This window comes from Neovison vison, chromosome 6 (genome assembly GCF_020171115.1).
Source record: "Neovison vison isolate M4711 chromosome 6, ASM_NN_V1, whole genome shotgun sequence".
Lineage (NCBI taxonomy): Eukaryota > Metazoa > Chordata > Mammalia > Carnivora > Mustelidae > Neogale > Neogale vison.
In genome coordinates this window covers 171523155-171546334 of record NC_058096.1, presented here as the reverse complement: position 1 = coordinate 171546334, position 23180 = coordinate 171523155, and the positions used below count along the sequence as shown (strand labels likewise).

Genomic DNA, 23180 nt, shown 5'->3' with positions numbered 1-23180 from the left:
TGAGAGAGAGAGAGAGAGAGAGAGAGAGAGATAGAAAGAAAACATGTGCATGCATGCACACTAAGGGAGAAGGAGATGCAAACTCCCTGCTAAGCAGAGAGCCCGACCTGGGGCTCCACCCAGGCACCCTGAAAGCTTGCTAGATCTTAATTCCCAAATCCAACAAGTTTGGAAAACGGAAAGCTATGTAATAATCTTGGCTTAAAACTGTGATGTGGTTGATGTGAACTGTTGTCATCTAATGTGACTCTTCATACATTCTGCTGCAGAAATATTACTCTGTCTGGTCATAGGGAAGTTAGAGTGGAAAGTGAAGAGACCTCCCCCACTTCTGCTTTTTGGAAATACCAAGGTCCTCTAGTATTGTGCTTCTCCAGCTGGCAGTGGTGTCCCCCTGAGTGTGCATGCAGGAGTAGGAGAGTTACAGTGTGCGCATGCCTGATTGCCAGGAGGGTCCCATTTATTTGATGATTTCAGGGGAAGAATGAAATATTAAAATATGTATATACAGTAAAATGCAAATTTTCCATGCATTTAAAAGATAAAAGATGGGATGTAAAAAAAATTCAGGTTAGGTGGGCAGAAATTTTTTCATTCTCTCCTCAGCAGGGGCAGGGGGTGCTCAAGTACAGCTCTCATTCAGAGCTTGGATAGTTGGCCTCGTGTTTCTGACCTGCTGGACTCGGGTTTTGCATGTGTGAAGTTCTCCAGGACCACACAGGAGGACAGAAATTTCTGGGACTCTGATTATGTCTATGAAGGCATAGCAATTTTGCTGCCATCAGACTGACTTGAACAAGAAAGGGAGATACCCAGAGGTAAAGGTCAGAAAGGCCTAAGAGAAAGGATTTACTTAGAAAATCATTTGTGTTGTCAGGAGGTAAAACTTAGCAATATAGGCCAAATCAGGGTGATTTTCAGTTAGGTCTTTAGGTAGCCTGTATACCTCCCATCATTTTTTGCTTGTTTGTTTTGGTTATGCCTTATTACAATTTTTTTTTTTTCCCTCACCATATGTTGTGCTATTTTGCTGTGTTCTGTTTTGTTTTCTAGTAGGCAGCAAATAATGGCAGCAGCTCCGGGGGATCCTGGGCTGTCCAAATTGCAGTTCGCTCCCTTTAGCAGTGCCTTGGACGTTGGATTCTGGCATGAGTTGACCCAGAGGAAACTGAATGAGTACCGGCTGGATGAAGCTCCCAAGGACATTAAGGGCTATTACTACAATGGTGGGTGACAGTAACTCGGTATCCCGTCATCTTCTGTTATGCTCTCTGCCCTCCAGTATAGGGTCAGCTTTCCTACCTTTGTCTTTTATAATTCATGCTCTTCACTGGTTTCTATTTTACTTCCTGACCGTCTTTAATTAATTAGTTTTTATTTGGATGTCGTTTACACATAGTGCTACATTAGTTTTAGATTCACAGCATAGTGATTTGGCAAGTTTATACATTATGCTCTGCTCACGACAGGCGTAGCTGCCCTCTGTCACCATACAGTGCTATTACAGTAACATTGATTATAGTCTGTGTGCCATACCTTTTATCCCCTTTTACTTCCTGGCTTTTGACACAAACTCGTTTTCACTTCTTTTCCTCTGTCACGGGGAAAAGAAAAGAGAGTAGTGAGACTCCTGTTATTAACCCAAAGAATTAATACTGACTACTTAAAATTGCTGAGGGAGGAGATTGGAAATTTTTTTCTCAATGAATCTTTTTTTATAGTTTGGGCAAATTCCTCCAATTTAGAAAAGCTCTGGCATCTTCTGCTAAGTCCCTGTTGAATATGGATGACCAGGAATTGGACAGGGCACTTAGGGCTCAAAAAAGAGAACAAAATTATTCACAGACATTTTAGTTATGAATGCTGCTATTACTGACTCATAATGGAAAATGTGATAATGCTTCTGTCCAGGTGATTCTGCTGGGCTGCCAGCTCGCTTAACATTGGAGTTCAGTGCTTTTGACATGTGAGTATTTTTTTTCTTTTCTTTTTTTTTATTGGCTTAAAATCTAAAGTGTTTGCTTTCTGTGAGGAATGAACATTCTTAACTTTAAACTTAGGTGAGCCACAGGGGGACCCTGGGGAGCCCCCAGAAGCAGGGCCAGCTTTTCAGTTCTCTTGTACCCCCCAGAGACAAGTGCTAGATGCTTAGGACTATTGTATATACCTTTTTCCAGCAGGTAATTATCAGAGCCTATAAGGTGTCAAATATCATCTAGATTGGTTGAGGTGGAGATAGTAGCCCTTCTGCTTTGGATTTTATTTAATATTTTGTGATTCCTTATTGATACTTCTTGACTTACTCCTTCAGTTGCTTATCCATGGACATCAGTGAACATTTATTAGGCTACTTCTACATATAAGCCACTGTGAAGGCATTATACAAAGAAACACGACATACACTCTCAAAGAGGTTTTTTGGTTTGTTTGTTTTTTTCCCCTGGTTGGGAGCCATAGGTACTGCTGGAGAGAAGAGAGACATTTATTGACTTAATTATGCAGGTGTTTTCGTATACATAATCCTTTCAGACCTGCCAGATGTGATTTTTCTCTTTTTTTCAGACGAGGAAACCATGGGTCAGAAGGTAAAATGGCTTGCCCAAGGTGGCTAAATTTAGAAGCAGAGTGAAATAGATTTCTGAAGTTGTAGTCTGAGTAGCCAGGGGCATTTTGTTATATTCTACAGAAACAGAAAGACCAGGAGGGGGATACGATTTTAGGAGGAGGTATACTTGGTTTAAAACATGTTGAGTTTGAGATGACATCATCTGGTGGAAATGCCCAGGAGGCCCTGGAGTCAGGGAGAGGGTCATCCATGCAGAGGAGATCATGAGGCTCTAAGAGAGGAAGACTATCACGTAAGAAGAACAGAGGGCCTGACTGGTGAGTGGATCTGATCAGGGGGTGTAAGAAGGAAGATACAGAACTATCAAAGGAAATAAGAATTCTCAGAGAGGAAGAAGAACCAGAAAAGTGCTACAGAAACCAAAGATGGATGCTTTCAGGAAGGAAAGAGTTGATCAACAGTGTCAGAAGCAGAAAGGTCAGCATTCAATGCAAGGGTCATTGGATTTGATGATTATGCTCTTTGCAGTCTCAAACTGAATTCCACACAGAGAAGTGGAGCTGAAACCATATTGAGGGGTTCTGAGATGATTAGTACTTGAAGAAAGGCTTCAGTGTAGTCAGTGCTTCCACATTATACAGTGTTGTATTAGTTTCAGAGGTACAATATAGTCATTCAACAATGTCACATTGATATGTGCTCTCATCATGATAAGTGTCCTCCCTAATCCCCAATACCCATTTAACCCATCCCTTCACCCCTTCCCCTCTGGCAACCATCTGTTAAAGATAAAAAACAGAAGAGTCTGTTTCTTGATTTCTCTCTCTCTTTTTTATCCCCTTTGCTTGTTTATTTTGTGTCTTTAAATTCTCAAGTTTAATTTCTTAAATGCAGGAAATCATATGGTATTTGTCTTTCTCTTATTTCACTAGGTATTATACTCTCTAGCTCCATCCATGTCATTGCAAATGGCAAGATTTCATTCTTTTTTTATGGCTGAATAACATTCCATATATATATGTGTATCTCGTCTTTTTTATCCATTCATCAGTCGGTGGAAGTTTGGGCTGCTTCCATAATTTGGCTATTGTAAATAATGCTGCTGTAAATATTAGGGGTGCATGTATCCCTTTGAATTAGTGTTTTTATATTCTTTGGGTAAATACCCGGTAGTGCAATTACTGAATCATACAGTAATTCTATTTTTAATTTTTTGAGGCGCCTCCATACTCTTTTCCACAGCAACTGCAGCAGTTGGCATTCCCACCAGCAGTGCATGAAGGTTCTTTTTCTACACATCCTTGCCAATGCCGGTTGTTTCTTGTGTTGTTGATTTTAGCCATAGAATATATTTTTAAAATCTCTCAAAAAGTCAACACATTTGATTCTTCTATCTCAAATTGCAAAATTTAATGGTGTAACATAAATCTAAAATGGTACTAGTCCTTTTCCCTATACCAGGTAAATCAGGGATCTGATATGCTGAAATAAATAACATGTCGCACTCTGAGGGGAAAGAAAGGCTTAGGAAAAATAAACAAAACATGGTCCTAGTAAAAAATATATTAGTCTTTTTATCTTTAAAAGGTATGTGTTGGTGTTTCTTGTTCTCTTCAGACCTTTCTTGCTCTGTAATAAATTTCTTGTGATTGCTTGTCAAAACAAGTCAAATCCTGGTAATCTCTCGCTTGTTTTGGTAGAGATTAACTTACTTCTGAAACAATTACAAGATAATAAGGAAAAAAACTGACAGTGTATAAGCATTAAATTAGCTGGAGTTGTTCAAGGGGGCATATGAGCAGTCTAGTTTTAATATTATCTCAAGATTCTAACATTAATTAAAAGCTAAACTCGCTCCCATCTTTACTCTGGACTAGACTGAAGGGTTATGTTCTGTTTTTTTTTTTTTTAAAGATTTTAATAATTGTATTCTTAGGAACAATTAGTTACAGGAAAAAAGTAGTTCATAGAAGTTAGGTTTTGATCTTATTACAAAATCCAAACATCTTAAGTGATCTAGAAATTTTAGTTGATGGAGGTAAGAATATCTGTGATTGCGCAGCTATGACTTTCACAGAAATTGCTTGATCTGACTGGTCATATCTTTTCATTGCGCTGTTGAATACCTGCAGTGTTGGAGGCTATGTGGTTGAGGAGATGGGCAGGAATGAGGCGTGGCCCTAGTGGCAGTGCTGGATCTGGCAAGCCTCTTATCTAAGGCGGGTTAACTCTCTTACCTAGGATAAGTGCTTTTAATTTCCTCACATTCAGTTTCCTCATCTCTGGCACTTGGCTTCTGATGTTCCTTCCAGTTTTACAAGTCTGTGATTTTCTGAATCTGTCTTAGGATGGTTAGTGTTTTGGTCTGAGTGTTTGTGTCCCTGCCTTTCCTATGTTGAAAACCTGATGACCCTGGTGATGGTGTCAGGAGGGGGGGCTTTTAGGAGGGGGTTAGGTCATGAGGCAGAGGCCTCATGAGTGGGATCAGTGCCTTATAATAGACCCCCAGAGAACTAACACGCCCTTTCCACCACTTGAGGATGTGGAACTAAATGGGCAGTCTGTGACTGGAAGAGGGCCTTCACCAGAACTGGACCTTGCTGACACCTTGATCTTGGGTTTCCAGCCTCCAGAACTATGAGAAATAAATTTCTGTTGTTCATCAGCTACCCAGTCTGTGATATTTTCTTATAGCAACCCAAACAGACTAAGACAGCTAGGGAGTTTAATGGAAGTACTTGGAGTACCACAGAAGAAAGGAGTTCTTCATATGCAAATTATTTTCATTATTATTCTTTCTTTGTTTTTATTGCCTTACACCTGCATGGGTTTGTAGGGGAAATCGTTATAAATTTACTCATCAGATGCTGAATGCCTCTTACATGCAGGATGGGTAGGTGGTAGAAATACAAAGACTTAAGAAACATGGGGAATGGATAGAGGTAGAAGATACATGTTTGCATTTTAGTGTGCTCTGTGCTGTAATAAATGTGAAAAGGTAATGGTTATTTCAGAAATACTTATTGATTGCTTCCTCTGTATCTTGACAATAGAATGTGCTAGGCACTGGGCATGGAGAGAGGAATAAGGTACAGCTGAAGAGCTAACAGTCCTAGTACTCATTTGTAGATGCCAAGAGTATCTCAACTTTGCATAGCACCAGATAAATCCCTTATTCTCTGAGTCCCTGGAAGCCTAATGGGTCTCTGCCAGGGGTTAGCACCATAAGAATCCTGTTCTCCACATTGTATGAGGTGAATTAGCAGTCAAGTAGTATTTTGTCAGGCATCAACCATTTTGCACTGGAGAGAGCTGTCTTAGTGTAGGGTATACTGCTAAACCAGACTCCAAAACGTAATGGCCCAAACACAAAAGAGGTTTATTTCTTGCCCACTTAATAGTCTGGGACTGGAGTTCGGTCTTCTTACCTCTAAGGCTCCCATCATTCTAGAGAGCTTGTATTTGTGTATTGCTAATGGTATTTGTGTAATGCTACAATTCCTAAAACGGAATTGTAGGGGGCACTTGACTGACAGTTTGTGGAGCATGTAACTCTTAAACTGAGGGTCGTTGAGTTCAAGTCCCATGTTGGGCATGGGACCTACTTAAAATAAAAGTATCTTAAATTCCACATAGGAGTGGAATTGTATGGTATTTAAACAAAACAGATAAACATAGGGGAAAGGAAGGACAATAAAATAAGAGAGAAGGAGACAAACTACAAGAGACTCAACTAGAGGAAATAAACCGAGGATTGCTGAAGGGGAGATAAGTGGGGGGATAGGGTAACTGGGTGATGGGCATTAAGGAGGGCACATGTGATGAGCACTTGGTTTTATATGCAAGTGAGGAATTACTAAATTCTACCCCTGAAACTAATACTATACTATATGTTAGCTAACTTGTTTTAAATAAAATCTTGAAAGAAAGACCAAACAAAAAGTTAAAAAACAACAGCAACAGCCCAACAACCTGAATTGTCACTTTGCCTTGCCAGGCAAGGACATGCATCACTTTGCTCAGGTTCCACTGGGGAGAGCATGAGTCTGGGAAGCGTGGTGCCCCACCTCAAACAGCATATATGTACTCTATTTCTGTTTAAGAATGGAAGAGTAGATTTTGGTGGACAATCTCTGCATAATTGTGAAATTGACTCATTAAAACATTAGTTTTCTGGGCTTCTTTCCCTTGAGGAACATTTATCTTTGCAGTCAGAAGAAATATTTTCTTTACTAAGCTTCAAGTTGGACTTAATTAGAGAAATAGAAAGCATAACCCTTGCCCTCAAAAAAAACTCTAAAAAATAGTTAAGGAAATTAGACTCATATGCAAAATCATCAGCACAGGACATAGGCTCTCTTAATCTCTGCTATCTCCTTAGCCCCTAACACAGATCTGACATGTACTAGTTGCTCACATAACTGTTGAAATCAATTACAAGCAGTCTAAATGCATGGCTGTCAAAATGGGATGTGGTGCAATTGGTGGAAAGACAGCAGTGGAATCTGTTAGAGATGTTGCAAAACAGACACTCACAGATAACTACACATGGGGGCATGATGCATGCCCCCAGACTAAGTATAACTTCTAGGTTCCCAAAGTGCCTCGTAGGCCTGCAGAACTGTGCAGTTAGAACAGAGATTCCTCCAAATAATGCAGAATCACCTCTGTCTGTCTTCTGGGGAATTTATTCTGTCCTGGCCACCACCCTGCCTGTCTGTCCTGCCTTTGGCCAGGTGTGAATAACAGGTGCAAACCAGCTTCAGAACTTCCCTCACTCAGGGCTGGGAGACTGAGTAAAGTGCAGGCTGAGTTCCTAGAGATAGCATCCCCAAGGAGGTCCAGACTTGAGGCCTTTCTAAGATCAGTCCTTTACCTGGTTCGTCTACATCATTGGGAGTTCATAGTTGGCTTTACTATCTGGGAAAGATTTCTAATTCTGATCTTTTAACAGTTTCATTGAGATATAATTTACATATCATAAAATTCACCCTTTTAAAATGTATAAGGCAGCAGTTTTTACACTTGAGTATTCACAAGGTTGTGCAGCTGCCACCACCAATTCTTGAACATTTTCATCACTCCAGAAAGCAAGCCTATACCCATAAGCAGTTACTCTACATTCTTCCTTCTCCCACTCCCCAGGCCCAGTAACCATGATCTACTTTCTGTCTATGGATTTGCTATCCTGGGCATTTCATATAAATGGAATTTTTGGAAACTAAACTAATACGTGTCTAGGACCAGGATGTGGACTAAATTCTCTTGTTTCGAAGTCCAGGACTCTTTCCACTCTTCGTCTGAGCCATCTATCTTCACTTGTTGTAGAACAAGTGAACTTGAACCTGGAGAGGTTGGCAGAATGGCTTTCCCTCCCACTATCACTTTTTAAATTTGTTTCCTTGGCTACCTCCCCTGGTGGGACTTTACTCATAAAAAATTCTTTCCTTTGAAACTTCATCTTGTGCTCTCTGATTAACTTGCACGAGCACTAATGTTCTAGGAGCCTGGCCAGCATGCTGGCAGTTACTTGACTTCCCATGATGACTTCAGCACTGCATTGACATACGTGGGACAGTCAGGCACTTAGGAAGAAGGGTCCCTTCTTCTTGTGCATGTATCACAATTAGAGCAGAGCTTTGTCCCTTCTAGTTCAGCAGTAATCGCATAAAGCCAGGTCTGAATGTAGGGGGCCTAGTGTACCAACCACTACTGTGCTCCTTCTTCCTCCCTCTAGACTGAGTCTTGCTCCTTTGTGATTTGTCTTTCTCTTTAAGACTGTCTTTGATGTCCTCCTCCCACATGGATGAAAAATATTTTATTGGAGTAGAGTTGTGAGAAACAGCTTATGATTTGCTAACTTGTCAGCCCCCAAGGGAAGGCTCTGGCCATTGAAAGTTACTTTTGCCCAGGACTTGGCATTTACGCCCCAAAGACAACATTTGGCATGGCCACCTTGGCCACCCATTACACCCCCACACACCTGGTCTAGGTTTCGATCTTCTATCCTCGCAGCCCCTGTGAACCCAATTGTACAGATTCCAAGAGACATGAGGTCTTTGAAACTGTACAATCAATAAAAATGCATTTTCTCTGCAGTAGTTGTAATTGACAACAATATTAGGCTCCTAATGAAATGAGTATTTTCATTTAGCATCTGTAACCTCTAAAACACAAGTTAATCATTTCAGAGAGGAGACCAGATATTTCCACATCTGAGTTTGTACTTAGTTAGAATTAACTTGTCTTCTTCTCCCCTGATTTTGATTACTCTGAAGACCGTAAGGGGACAATATAGAGTGTGATACACATGTGACACGACAGATTGGCAGGTAGCCCAGGTATGACACATTTTGTCTGTGTGACTCAGACCACCACCAGAAGTTGGCTCAGTAGCATCTCTTTGTGGAGGCTGTTTAGGCTGGGTGAGGTCTGGAGACAGTCAGAAGAGGGAGACATGTTCCCTGCCCTCAGGGAGCTTACTGTCCTCTAGTCAGTGTCTCTGATGGTCAGTCTTAAAGATACACTAAAATGTAATGCTCAGTTTCCTGTGCCAGCCATTACCAGAGAAAATGGGAGGGTCTTCCAGGAAGGAGAGGGTTTAGAGAAGGGCCTTGAAGCCTGTGAGGGTTTGAGTAGGGATTAGGCAGCTCAATACCTTGGAGTCTGCTAGTTTTGGCTTTAGATTCCTGCCCCGCCTATCTTATGTGACCTTAGGCGAGTTACTTAAGCCTTTAATCAGGAGAAAGAGTTGTTGCAAAAATGCAAAACTTGTACAGTTCTTGGTGCAGTAGAAGTTCCATAAATAATGTTTCCCTTTCAGGTTAAAGATGAGAAAGGGTAAAAACTAGATAATGGATGTATATTTGAGGTGAGGTGGGAGGTGGTGGGCAGTGGAAGAACAACAAGAGGTGAGGGTAAAGAGAATATAGAGATTTTGTGTGTGTGTATAGTTACAGTTTTTTAGTTCTTAAGCAAGGATGTTCATGTTTTCCCAAAGAAATGTGTGTTTGATTATCTCTTTGCCCTGCAGAGCACTTTTTTCTCCCACTGCTGTCCCATCTTTGCCTGCCTAACCATGTTTCTCCTGTGTCTAGGAGTGCTCCCACCCCAGCCCACTGCTGCCCAGCTGTTGGAACGCTCTTTAACACCAACACACTCGAGGCTTTCAAGGCTGCAGATAAGAAGCTACTTTTGGAGCAAGCAGCAGATGAGGTTAGCTGGGAACTGATGATATATCTCTCCTGTCTTTCCTGGTCTTGGTAGGCCCAGTGGTTCTGATCAGCTGTCAGGGAAACTAGCATAGAGTCAGTACTTAAAGATCCTTGCAGGCTTTGGTTTATTTCCCAGAGGGGGTTCTTACAGTCTCCTGCATTGGCAGGAAGTTCAGGGAGAAGACATTGAGCCTCTCAGCTGCCCTCTCATGCCAGGGCAGTTGTGAAAAGCTTTGCTGCTGTTCTCCAGTTAGCATTTGGAAGCAGCTTGACCTGTCTCTAAGAGTTCTATCCCTGTGTCTACATGCCTTTGGGTTCTCTCTTCTTTGTGCCACATGGCTTTCCAGTCCTAAGCACTGTAATGCTGTCAGAGATGATTGTATTGTCTCTTTGTATCTTTAAGGCTAAATCTGAACTACTCCATCTAGGGCACCTGGGTGGCTCAGTGGGTTAAAGCCTCTGCCTTTGGCTTAGGTCATGATCTCAGGGTCCTAGGATCCAGTGCCTCATCGGGCTCTCTGCTCAGCAAGGAGCCTGCTTCTCTCTCTCTGCCTGCCTACTTGTAATCTCTCTCTCTCTCTCCCTCTGTCAAATAAATAAATAAAATCTTTAAAAAAAAATGAGTATGGGTGCCACGGTCAGAGAAGGAGATCTTCTGCCTTTGGTCTTAAGGAAGGCATCCCTAACATCCCTTGAGATGGATGTAGCTTGTGACCCAGGTGATGATGGTGGTTTTTCTTGGCCTGTAGCTTGACTGCTCCTGGGCTCCTGGTCTGGCAGCACATTTCAAAGACTGTCTCCAAGGAGCTGGGTTGGGTTCTCATCCATTTTCAAAAATCACAGATTGTTCCCCACAGAAATCCCACCCCTCACCCTGTGGCTCAGCCCTCACCTTGCGGCTCAGCCTTCACCCCGATTCACACTCCCGAGCATTTCCCCCACCCTCTTAGTTTTTCGGACATGGGGCCTACTCTTCTCTACTCCAGCTCCTCCAGGGCTATTATGTCAATAGTAGGAAAAGAATTCTCTTTGTTTATTTCCCTCTTCCACCCAGTGGCTCCTTTGGTGCAGCTGTTTGTCTTGCATAGTGACATAAAGTTTAGCAGCTAATCTTAGCTACTAAAACCTTGTGATCAGCAGCTACAGACCAGTACCAGCTTCTGCTTCTGGTCACACTACTTGCTGAGTATGCATAAACTCATTCTCTTTCCTTCATGTCTCAGGGCAAGATAATCCCAAGTGATACTTTCAGAAATCCCCTATACCTAGGTCAAATCACTGCCTCCTAGAACCCCTTCCCAGCCCATTTCAATGCCCCTCCCAGGAATTCCACATCTTTTTGAGGTAGCATGTCCTACCTGGTGGTGTAGCTGGACATTTATGCCTGTCTCCCTCACTGAACCCAAAGCTTCTTGAGGGTAGGGACTGTGTCAGGGTTTTTGTTGTTGTTGTTATTTTTAAAATTTATTTATTTATTAGAGCATGAGAGGGGAGAGGGTCAGAGAGAGAAGCAGACTCCCCATTAAGTAGGGAGCCCAATGCAGGACTAGATTCTGGGATTCCAGGATCATGACCTGAGCCAAAGGTAGTTGCTTAATCCACTGAACCACCCAGGCACCTGGGACTGTGTCTTTTATTCTATAATCCTGATGTGCCTATAAGATAGTAGACAATCAGTAAATATTTGTTGGAGGAAATAATGAAGGCATGAAAATGGCCTGCTTTCCTCCTTGGTTGCTGAGTCTGAGTGAGAGGAGGCTCCTGGGTTCTGTCAATTTCCTCAGCCCCCACAGGGAGTTTGTGGTGGTAGAGAGGCCATCCAGAGTGGCCAGAGTGAGGTAAAAACCCACTCTAAAGCCTGGGGTAAGTGATGCTGGGCCTGGAGGAAAGAAGAGCTTGGAGCTTTTCACCTCTATACTTCATTTGTGAGAAGCTCAGCGATACCTGAGAACTGCCTTGACTCTTCTCTTTCTTCTGACAGATATGGGAAGCTGTAAAATCAGGTGCTGCTCTTGAAAACCCTGTCCTCCTCAACAAGTTCCTCCTCTTGACCTTTGCAGTAAGTAAATGTACTCTCAGTCATATTTAGACTGCTGAAATGCCCCAGTCAAGTCCAGGGTCCCAATAGGACAGTCTGCGCTTTTCTCACTGAAGCTACTATCTGGTGTTATTGAATTCAGAGCTGTTCAAGAAACACTCATTTGATAAGTCACCCAATAGTGTTGGCACTTAATCACCAGTGCAAAGTTAATTCCTTCTGACCATACTGTTGCTAGTTGCGTGGTTAATGGAACACCGAGACCCATGTCTTGTTGTTCGGGACAGTCAAGTTAGCTTCAGGGAATAGTGGTTCTTTGTTACCATTGTCTTTGTTCAGTACAGTCCTACAGAGCTCAGTTGCTGGGTCCATCAGCATAAGGAAAAGATGACATCTTGGGGATCCTGGCTATCCCCCAACAGCTTTCAGACTAGAGGAGTTCACACTGCATAGTTTGTCCAAACAGCTCTGTTTTTTTAAGAGTGAAAAATGTTTTGTGTAAGTGTAGCATCAGCTGCCTAGGGAAGTAGGGCCAAGGACCTGGTCTCTGGTGGGCAGTGTGGGGAAATGGAAGGGTTGGTTATAGAGACCAGCCATATACACTGCACACGTGTATGTGCATGTGGTATATCTATATACATATATATCTCTGTGTAAAATAAAGTTAGCCTTTCTAATTAAGATGACTGTGTAATATTCTATCAAGTGTATGTTCTTTAGACTCTTGTACATCTAGGTTGTTTCTAATATTCACTACTTTAAAAAATGCTGCAGTGAACAGTATTGGCCACACTGATTTTTATTTCTGCTCATTTTATTTCTTTAGGATAAATTCTTTGGAGAAGGCATATAAACATATTGATGTTAACATATATTGAGTGTTTTGTTTTATCAGCTTCATCAGCTTTGGATATTAATCCTCTTCCCCACATCTATCTCTCCCTTCCTTTCCCTCCCTCCCTCCCTCCCTCCCTCCCTTCCTTCCTTCCTTCCTTTTGCCCAGTTATAGGTCTTGCCTTTCTTCTTCCTTCATGAACTAATCCTCTGTTTCTTCTGAATGCTGCCTATCTGATTTGCTGCCCAAGGCAAAGGAGAGAATGATAAAAATCATACTGAAGGCCATGCCAAAGGGAGGCTATCTATAAGGAGCACATTTCCTAACAAGTTATAATGCTCTCTGTGTAATAGTGGGAGAGATATAAAAATGTTTAAATTCTTTATGAGATTACTAGCTGTAGTTTGGAATTAATTGTATAAATTTGAGCAATTTTGTAGATCTGCTACTAAGAGATACATAAGTAGTGCTAGTTAAAGATTTCTAGGTTTGTTACTTTAACATCAATAAGTTTTCTGTATCAAGAATTCTGTGTGTTTGCCCTGCTGCCCTTTTTACTGATCGTTCTTAACCTGCCTTTTAAAAAAACCAAAAGTCTCTTCAAACACTAAAGGCTTTATGTTTAATTTAATTGAGGTCCTTTGTATCCTGAGAAGAATTTCCAAGAAATTCAAGCCTTTTTCCTTTGAAGATAATCTGATAAAGCTTCTTAGAAATTGTGAGGTCCTTCATCTTGAATTGTTTAACCTTTGACTAAAGATCAGTTATGACAAATCATATAAGTATAAGGAAGAGAATAATCTGATGTTTTACTTTCCTTTCTGCTATTTTTAGGACTCAAAGGAACGGACACTTTAATTTCTGTTTTGTAGTTTGTTTTGCCACCATTAAAAGGGAATTTGTTGGGGTGCCTCAGTGGCTCAGTGGGTTAAAGCCTCTGCCTTCTGCTCAGGTCATGATCCCAGGGTCCTGGGATCGAGCCCCGCATCGGGCTCTCTGCTTAGTGGGGATCCTGCTTCCTGCTTCCTCCTCTCTCTCTGTCTGCCTCTCTGCCTACTTGTGATCTCTGTCTGTCAAATAAATAAATAAAATCTTTAAAAAAATGGGAATTTGTTCTTAGTTGATCAGTTAATAGCAGAATTAGAGACTGGAAACTATAATTACTAAATTTCCTCACCCAGACATATGTTTATATATACATTTATATTTAAAAAGTTATATGGTAAAATTTCATTTATATGAAAAGCCCAGAAAAAGCAAATCCATAGAGACAGAAAATAGATGAGCGGTTCCCAGGGGTTGGTGAGAAGGGGGAATGGGAAGTTCTGTGGATGGGTGTTTTTGGTTTTTTTTTTAAAGATTTTATTTATTTATTTGACAGACAGAGATCACAAGTAGGCAGAGAGGCAGGCAAAGAGAGAGAAGAAGAAGCAGGCTCCCTGCTGAGCAGAGAGCCCGAGGCGGGCTTGATCCCAGAACCCCGAGATCATGCCCCAAGCCAAAGGCAGAAGCTTTAACTCACTGAGCCACCCAGGCGCCCCATGGGTGTTTCTAATTAATAAACTGATGGCGGCTTTTTACACTTTAACATGGTAACTTTTATGGTGTATGAATTATATGTTAATAAGAAGTCATCAAACAACTATCTATTCTTTATTCTTAGCAAAATTCAAGAAGAAATACTGATTAGCCAAATAAATAAACTGATGGAGAAGCTATCAAACACCCATAGAACTATGAGATCCACCATAGGAGTAACTTAGGCCACAAAAGCTGTAAGAATTCAGAGGCAAGAGCATCCAACCTGAGTGGGAACAGTTTTCAAGAACAGCTTCATGAGTCATTGTCCCTGCCTCGCTTCCCCTGGTGGAAGATATACCTTTAAAGATGTAATCTCAATGTTGCTGATGCTCCTTTGTTCTCAGAACCTCTTTTGTGACCCATGGCTATTAATCATGGACTCACTTTATCTCTGCCGTTATAGAGAGTGAGCTGCCTGAGGGCTCGACTAGCTTTTATTTATCTTCTTATTGTCAGAGTGTCTAATATATTGCTTTGTACATGGCAAGTGTTTAATAGTTGTTGACTCAAATTACACCAACAAGGCATTTCTGAAAGCAGTGTTTTATTATCACAGGCATGTAGAGGTTATGGATGGCACAGCCTTTTCAGTAATATGCTCCATTCATTTGACTCTGAAGAATGTAACCATGTCTGCTGGTTGGGCCTTCCCAGATAGTATAGTACATACTAGTACCATAGTATGTGTGGTACTAGGACAGAACTTAAATTTCGGAAACAGAATTCTACCCCCCTCCCCACCACTCAGTATCTTTGTTTTGTTCAAGTACTTCACCTTCCTTTAAGCTTCAGTTTTCTGTCCATAAAATGGGATAATAATCACGTCCTGGGGTGGTTTTGTGTATTTAACAGTGATGATGGTAATTGCCAGTTAACACTTTCTGTTAGCAAGTGGCTAATATGTTTATCATGAGGTATTAGTGTGTGGTGTATGGGAATATTTTAAGAGAAAGACAAAAATTCTGTATTCTATCATGAGCTCTGTTGGAGATGAGACTTTCTGACCAGCTGATCCTATTTTGTGTGCATCAGTGTGTCTATCTACATGACAATGGGGATTTACATTAATGGATGCATTCCAGTTTAATCATAGGTGCTAATCTCATATCTTCTGTTATATCCTTTCTTCTAGGATCTAAAGAAGTACCACTTCTACTATTGGTTTTGCTTCCCTGCTCTCTGCCTTCCAGAGAGTATACCCCTCATTCAAGGGCCAGTGGGCTTGGATCAAAGGTTTTCACCAAAACAGGTATCAAGAAATTAAATAAAAGGCAGGCAAAACTGGGTTTAATACATTTGAATACTTCAGTTCATTCTAAAGACAGACAGGTACTTGTCTGAATGGAGAGATGGTCACCATGGAATCCTACAAAGATGGTACTAGGAGCATACTTATTTACAAAATGTAAAAATCATTTTGAAGGAGTACTGAGTGATACTTTTTTAAAGTTTTCAGTGACATTTGGTGAAAGGCTAAGCTGGTAGGGAGGAGTTATAGGAACATGTTGAAAGTCTGCAAGAATTTGCCAATATGTGGTTTTCACTTTCACTATAGAGGATCCTATGGCAGTATACTTTGGGAAGAGTCTTTGAGAACAAGTAGAAGACATTCTACCACCCTCACACCAGGTTGTGGAACTTCTACATCAGAAATGGTAGACAGCGATCTAGTCTTTTTGGTCTATGAAAGACAATATAGTCATCAGAGATGGTCTAGTGGAGAGCAGTGAAAATAATCAGGCTAGTAGAACACAGACCCTAAATCAAAGAATTCCAGTTGTGGTTGAGGCAAGGATTGAGTGGCAAGATGATTTGAAATCATGAAGCACATCAATCATTAAACCGTGAATTCTAACACCAGGGAGAAACCCTCATTGATGAAAAAATAGTAAGTTTGTTTAGGGCAAATTGAAGGTTGTAGTTTTGTGGAACTAATTTCCCAAGAAGAAAGACAAGTAGAGGAAAAGGAAATGCCATGGGACTGACTGCTGATGTAAACAAGATTTCTTTTAGGAGTGACATAAATATTCTAAAATTATCCTACATTCTATAAATATTCTAAAATTATTGCACTGATGGTTGCTTAATCCTGCAAACATGCTAAAAACAGCACTGAATTATGCACTTTACATGGGTGAATTGTCTAGTAAGTGAGGTATGTCTCAGAAATGCTGTTATTTTATGGAAAGGTTCAAGGTAAAATTCATCAGTGGTGGATTCAGTGCTTGGTTATTATAGGAGAGAAATAATGTTTGGAGCTCTCTCTACACCACGGTGATTAACATCTTAGGGAGCCACCATGCTGTACTATAAAGTGTCCCCTCAAAACCTCGTGCCCCTCTCTAAGACACACCACCATGCACGTGGAAAGGGTTATGTAGAAGTGAAGAGGTATTATTTGGGTACTTCTATGTTCATTTGCTACAAAAGAATAACAGGGGTATGCTCAGTCATTTCTAGTCTTCTGGCTTTAGCGTACCTTTTATATTAATTTTTAGCTCAGAACTAGAAAGTAATTGTCTGGAGAATAATTCTGTGTTTCCTGTTCTTAGATTCAAGGCCTTGAGCGTGCATATGATGATCTTTGTCAAACAGAAGGAGTCCCAGCGCTACCTTACTTCTTAATCAAGTATGATGAGAACATGGTGCTGGTTTCCCTGCTTAAACACTACAGTGATTTCTTCCAAGACCAAAGGACAAAGGTCAGAAAAACTCTTGAGTTTTGTTTTATTATTCTTAAAAAAAAAAAAAATCTGATGTTCATGTCTTAATAGATCATTGCAAAATTCAAAATCACTTAGATTTCTTTAGCCCTCCAAGGAATGTTGTGGAACATTCTTTAATATTCATCCTCTCTCAGCCCTGCTGTTCCCAGATCAGCCTCTCCTCCAGATTTTCCTAGCTCTTTACACCTCAAAGTAATTTTGGGTTCCTCCTTTCCAATTCGTGATAAAGTTATTTCAGTTTTCCTTCCTGATATATTTTGTATCTGTATTTTAACTTGTTTCCAGAGTTACCACCATAGTTCAGGCCCTGATTACTTCTGTTCTGGACAGTTAGAGTCTTCTTGCTTCCATCCTGTTTACCACCACTTGCTTCAAACTACTCACATTCACCCTATCATTCAGTGATCAGATTAATGGTGTCTTCCATCTGGCTCCAGGCCACTTCTCCTGCTTCATCTTCTGCTGTTTTCCTCATAAACCATTGCTCTCAGGTGAATCCTCACCCTCACCCCTACCCCCACGAATCAAGTCTATGTAGGACTTTTTCTATAACTCTCTTTGACCTCACACAGTATCATCTGAAACATACTCTATGTGAAAATCCTGAGAAACTCTCCTTGTTGGAATTCCAGCTCCGTGGTGAAGCCTTCTCACAGGGTGGCCTGGCCGTGTGTAATCTTTCCTTTTTTGATCTCACTGCACTTACTTTCTGATCCTCATTTGCTGTCCTGTTTGCTTATATAAGTTACTTTTTATTCTATCCTAGATGGTAAGCTCCTAAAGGGCAGAGCTTGTATCTTAATGTATCTGCATCTACAAAATATCTTAAACTGATCTTAGGTCCTCAATAAAATTCTGAACAAATGAAAAAGTACTGTGTCTTTCAGAAGTGTATATAGTGAGCTATCTCAGTCATATAAGGGATTGTAAATTAAAAATAAACAATTGATGAATTTTATGAGCTTACGAAGTCAGGTGGGATAATTTCATTAGCCATGTAGATAGATCAGAGTTGAGAAAAGAGAGACCTCTAATAGATGCCCTGATTATTTCTTAGCCTGAACTTAAGATACCTTTTTTTAAGTGCATTTTTTTCTCAACTATATTAACATTTTCCTTCACAAAATAATACTTTATTAGGCACTAAGTATTCCGTTTTCTATCCTCTTTTTGATCTTTTTTGAAAGAGCCACTACGTGACTGGAACTCACAAATAGCTTATCACTTTAGTTTGGACAGTGCTGGTTGGTTGCCCAGTGGGAGAGTACTGGCCAATAAATGAACTGCACTAAGGATGGTTCCATTTGTGATTTTTATTTCCAGCTGCATCTTTCTGTTTTTAAATTTTCATGATGTTATTCAACTATTATTTTAAGATATCAGGTTTTTTTAAAGTAAACATTTTGTATATTTCCTACTAATCTTTTTCTATTTTTTAAAGGCTAAGATGATACCATATTATTTTTTATTGTAGCATTTAGCATAATACCGTTACACTCTGTATCAACTTCCTTTCTGCTAGATAACATCAAATTTTTGACATTTAGTTTTCTGATACTTTTTCATTATTAGGAGCTTCCCTGTGCATCAGATTCCTGCCCTCTACCCACTTACCTTGAATTATTTCCTTAGGAAGGATTTTTAGATAGAGAACTACTGACTTAAAGGGTTTGGACATTTTAAGGTCTATGATCAGTGGTGTGCTCGTAAATGTTTGACAGCTGGCTCTCCGGTGGGGCAAAACCCTGATTGTGTATGTTTGCTTCTTTTCATGGTGTCAGTCCTCCCACCATGGCCGAGTTCAGGCTGCCAACATGAAGTCACAGAACGCAGAGATGTGAAGAGATGGTAACAGTTGGCTTTCCCAAGTCTGTTCAGGCCAGCTCTGGCCTACCACTGCCTGTCATAACTATGGCTCACAAACTGTGCTGGTTTTTCCTCCTGCCAGCCATGCACCCAGACCAGCCCTGGGATGTTACACATTTTACACATTTGAACCAATTAAAAAAGGGCCTCATTTACATACTTCATTCCCTCGGTGAGACTATAATTCCACTTACTGGTCATGGTGACAACCGCATCATTAACAATTAGTTGTCTTTCAAGCCAGTGTTTGTGATTCCTTCAAAAACAGCCCATATCTCTGTGCCATTGCCAGTCTTTTGGGAAAGCTTGCTTGAGTCTTCTGCTTTCCTCAGAGCAGTTATTGAAGATTGGGTGTTTGGGAAACATTTTGTAATTTTAACAACATTAGCCTTTAATTCTGGGGTTTTAAAATCTTTGGACAGGAGCGAAGCAAAGGAACAACAATTGGTATGCTATTAGCGGGCCTCTTTCTTCACTTAGCAAGCTCCACATCTTGGCAGCTGTCTGTGACATTGCAATGCATTAGATACTTGGGTTTTTGTGTCCTGTACTTTTAAAACATGTAATCGCCTTTGCGCGTTTCCTGTTACATCAAGTATTTGAGTAGTAGTTGGCCATTTGTCAGATAAGTGTGTTTTAAGGGAGCAGTGTGGAAATTTCTCCAGCTGAAGGTACTCAAGTTGACAATTTTGCCCTCTTTTCTTTCTCATGTACTTTTTCAGCAAATAACTGGGTGGACCATAGCCAGAGCATGACTGAGCTACTTCAATGAATTGTGTGCTCTTGGCCAAGTAGAAGGGAGCATTTATTTTGACAACCTTCTAAACAAAGTTTTTTTTCCCCCAATTACATTTTGCTTCTTTCGACTGATTGGTATTATAAAAGAAGTGATTTGCCCAGCTTGGCACAATGATTGTGTGACAAAGCCAGGTGGAGAAGGCAGAACTCCTAGCCCATGATGATTTCTGACTGCCACTACCACCAACAAAAAAATCTATTTACCCAAACAATTAAGCTGGCTTACCTAGCATTGTGCTGACTAATTCCTACAGTGATTGAGGTTTCTGATTTGGTTCCGAAAGCACTTAAAGATTTTGGAATCACTTTTGAATCATCAAAGAAATATTAAAGGATGTTCAGCCTAATGTCAAATGGATTCTGTCGTTTTCCTGTCTGGATGCTTGCTTTTTGTATTCATGCATGCCTCATGTGGGTAGGAGAGTTACTTTAAAGCATCTCAAAGTTGACCTCCCTTTGTGGTTGATAGATTTCTCTTCAGCAGTTCACTCCTACTCTGTAGCTCATCTTAGGTCAGGTTGCTCTAAGAAACTGATTCCTGTTTTTTTCTGCTCAGGAAAAGTTGGGGTTTTTTTCTTACTACCTTCCTATCTCATTGCCTTTCTTTTTAGTGTCAGAAATGTACTCATTCTTTGAAATTAGGCACCACTTACAGTATCTAATATGACATTCTTGTTTCTATAACTTCATTTAGTCCCAACTCTGCACTTATAGATGATAAAGCCTAAATGTGGAAAGTGTTTGATAAACTGGAACTTATCCCCTTCTTTTCTCTGCCAGTTAGGAAAAAGGGAACTTGGAGATGGAAGGTAGATCGCTACATGACAATAACAGATTGAACTATACAGAGGGGTCAGTGCAGGTACGACATAGAGTTTATTTACATTGCTGTTATAGTTAGCATTCGTTGAGCTTGCCTCGTGTGCAGTCTCCATGTGCAGGCAGAGTTCTCCAAAGAGGAGAAACCTAAGGTACAGAGAAATTGTATGAGAATAAGGCATCTGCTAAGAGTCCAGATTTATTGAGTCACATTTGAAAATTGAAACTCAGAGTCTCAATACGAAGGTCATGCATGCCTGCTGACCTCTGGATTTTTCTACCACATCAGGTCATTTTCTTCTTCTAAGCTGTTTTAAATGTTATAGAAATAGAATGCCAGCCTCCCCCTTCTCCCCCTTTTCTTGCTGGATAATAGACTTGTAAATGTCTTTGATAAATTTTTTAAAATGTGAAGGCAAAGCAATGATTACTTAAATATAATTTGTCCAGCAGATGCCATCTGTCATGATTGACAGAAGGGAATAAAGCTGAAGGGTGTCCCAAGTGGTGGTGATTGCCAACAGGACCAGAACAACTCAAGGGAGACAATTTCTTCATTCAGAGGGAGCCCTGGGGGGAATGCCTCATTTTTCGGGTTTCGGGTTTTCTCATCTCTCAGAGCAAGTCCTTTGAGATTAAACTGTCACATTCTCATCCAGGGCAATCCCAGTGTGGAAATGTCACTGTAGGGGGAAACTGTACTATTGAGAAAAGAAAAGGGAGGGAAAAGGGCCAGCCAAGATGCTGTACCATGGCTTTATATGTGAGCTTCAGATCTCTGTTGGTTAGCCATCATCTCCCTCCCTCCAGCTGCCTCCCAGGATCCCTGCCCAAAGATAGGGTATAAGGGGCAGAGCTTCCCATATAGTGGGGCCTGGAGAAATGGCCAGTTCTGTCATTTATTCAGCAGAATTTGCTGAACATCCATTACTGTGCCAGGCACTAGGGATGGAAAGATGCATGTGATAGACATTGCTTGAGCCTGCACAGAGCGAGGCCACTTTAAGCAACCGCTGCACTCTCAAGAGGTCTTTGTAACTTGTTGTGCTTTAGAATTACCTGGCGAGCTTTTAGAATAACTAATGCTCAAGCCACAGCCCAGACTAGCAAAACCAGAACCTCAAGTGGTGGGACCCAGGCAGCAGGATTTTTGAAAGCTTCCCAAGCGTGATTGCCACACACATTCCAATATGAAGACCAAGACAGGAGAGAGTTGAGGAGCAGGGCAGTGCTGCCTAGCCTGTCGTAAGTGTGCAGTTCACCTGGGTCCTTGTTAAAATGCAGAGTTGGATCCAGTGGGACTGGAGACAAGGAGCCTAGGATTCTGCATTTCCAACAGATTCCCAGGTGGTACTACATGTGCGTGGACCACATTTAGACATAGAGCCAGTCCAGACTTTCCAAGGTAATGAAAAATGGCCCCACAGACTTCTCTTTAGTCTACAAGATCACCTTCTCTAATGGCTCTCCGAGTAAGTGTGTGAACTGATCCAACGGCACCAGCATCGCTTCAACACTTTATACAGATACACGTGGCTAGGCTCACCACTGGAGATTTGGAAGCATGAATAATGTTAATAGCACTACACATATACAGGGCTTTTCATGTCAGTACCATACCCTGTCATCCTCACTGTGTCTCTTTGAAGTAGTTGCCCAGAGATTCAGGTTTAAAAAGCTGAGACCTGGATGCCTGGGTGGTGCAGTCAGTTTCAGTGTCTGACTCTTGATTTTGGTACAGGTCATGCTCTCAGGGTCGCAAGATTAAGCCCTGGTGTCAGGCTCTGCGATCAGTGGGGAGTCGGCTTGAGATTCTCTCTTTCTCCCACTCTTCCTTTGCTTACTGCCCTGCCCCGCTCCCACCCCGTACTCTCTCTCTTTCTCTCAAGTAAATCTTTAAAAAAAAAAAAAAAAGTCAAGGCCTAGGGGCGCCTGGGTGGCTCAGTCAGTTAAGATCCTACTCTTGATTTAGGCTCAGGTCATGATCTCAGTGTCCTAAGACTAAGCCCCACGTCAGGCTCCATGCCCAGCATGCTTAAGATCCTTTCTCTCTCTCTCTCTCCCCCTGCCCCTTTCTGACTAACCCCCAAAAAAACCAGCTGAGGCTTAAAGGATTTGACTGATTTGCCTTAGCTACAGTCATGTAGCAAGGGGAAGTACTCAGAATAGTCTGTGCAAACTCTGTTTTTAAAAGCTTGGATGCTGGTGTTTTTATCTTCCATGGAAAAGGGAAGTCTCAAATAAAGATATTCTGTGTTTCCTGAAAGGATAGTTATATGTTTGAATCTGTATTGAATAAAATATGAATATGTCTGTTTGCATTAAAGACAGGAAATGCATCTACACAAAAAGCTTCAGTGTTAAGAATAAGAAAATTTCACATAGAGAAGGTAGCAAAAAAAGAGTACTCTTGGAATAATGCAGTAATTATCTGATAGTACTAGAGTAGAATTCATTTTCAGAGATTTTTCTTAGCACAGATGAAGGTTAATTAATTGTCCTTCCATATAGGAAATAGAAAAAAAGTTGTGGTGCACCAGTACAATGGAATGCCATTCAGCCACTACTGACAGAGGTTGTAGAAAGACATTTATTGGCATAGAAGACAGTTAACAATAGAATAAGAGCTATAAAACAGTATTTATAGCACTGTCTCATTTTCATTTTGTAATAAAAATTATGCTAAAATTATATAATTGTATAAAAGTTGTGGTAAAAATATATTTATGCAAAGACA

General features: G+C 40.9%; 1 protein-coding gene across 4 annotated transcripts in view; it reads left to right on the top strand.

Annotated features, from left to right (window-relative positions):
* The window catches only part of ATG7 (autophagy related 7), a 254848-nt gene that overhangs the window by 15105 nt on the left and 216563 nt on the right, over window positions 1-23180 (top strand). For 3 of the 4 annotated variants that reach the window (XM_044252987.1, XM_044252989.1, XM_044252988.1), the window contains exons 2-7: window positions 1054-1226; window positions 1912-1966; window positions 9664-9781; window positions 11762-11839; window positions 15367-15483; window positions 16787-16936. In XM_044252987.1, coding sequence (XP_044108922.1) covers window positions 1067-1226; window positions 1912-1966; window positions 9664-9781; window positions 11762-11839; window positions 15367-15483; window positions 16787-16936 — 678 coding nt within the window. In that variant the 5' untranslated portion in view covers window positions 1054-1066. The remainder of the gene's footprint in view (window positions 1-1053; window positions 1227-1911; window positions 1967-9663; window positions 9782-11761; window positions 11840-15366; window positions 15484-16786; window positions 16937-23180) is intronic. The other variant, XM_044252986.1, reaches the window with a different exon arrangement.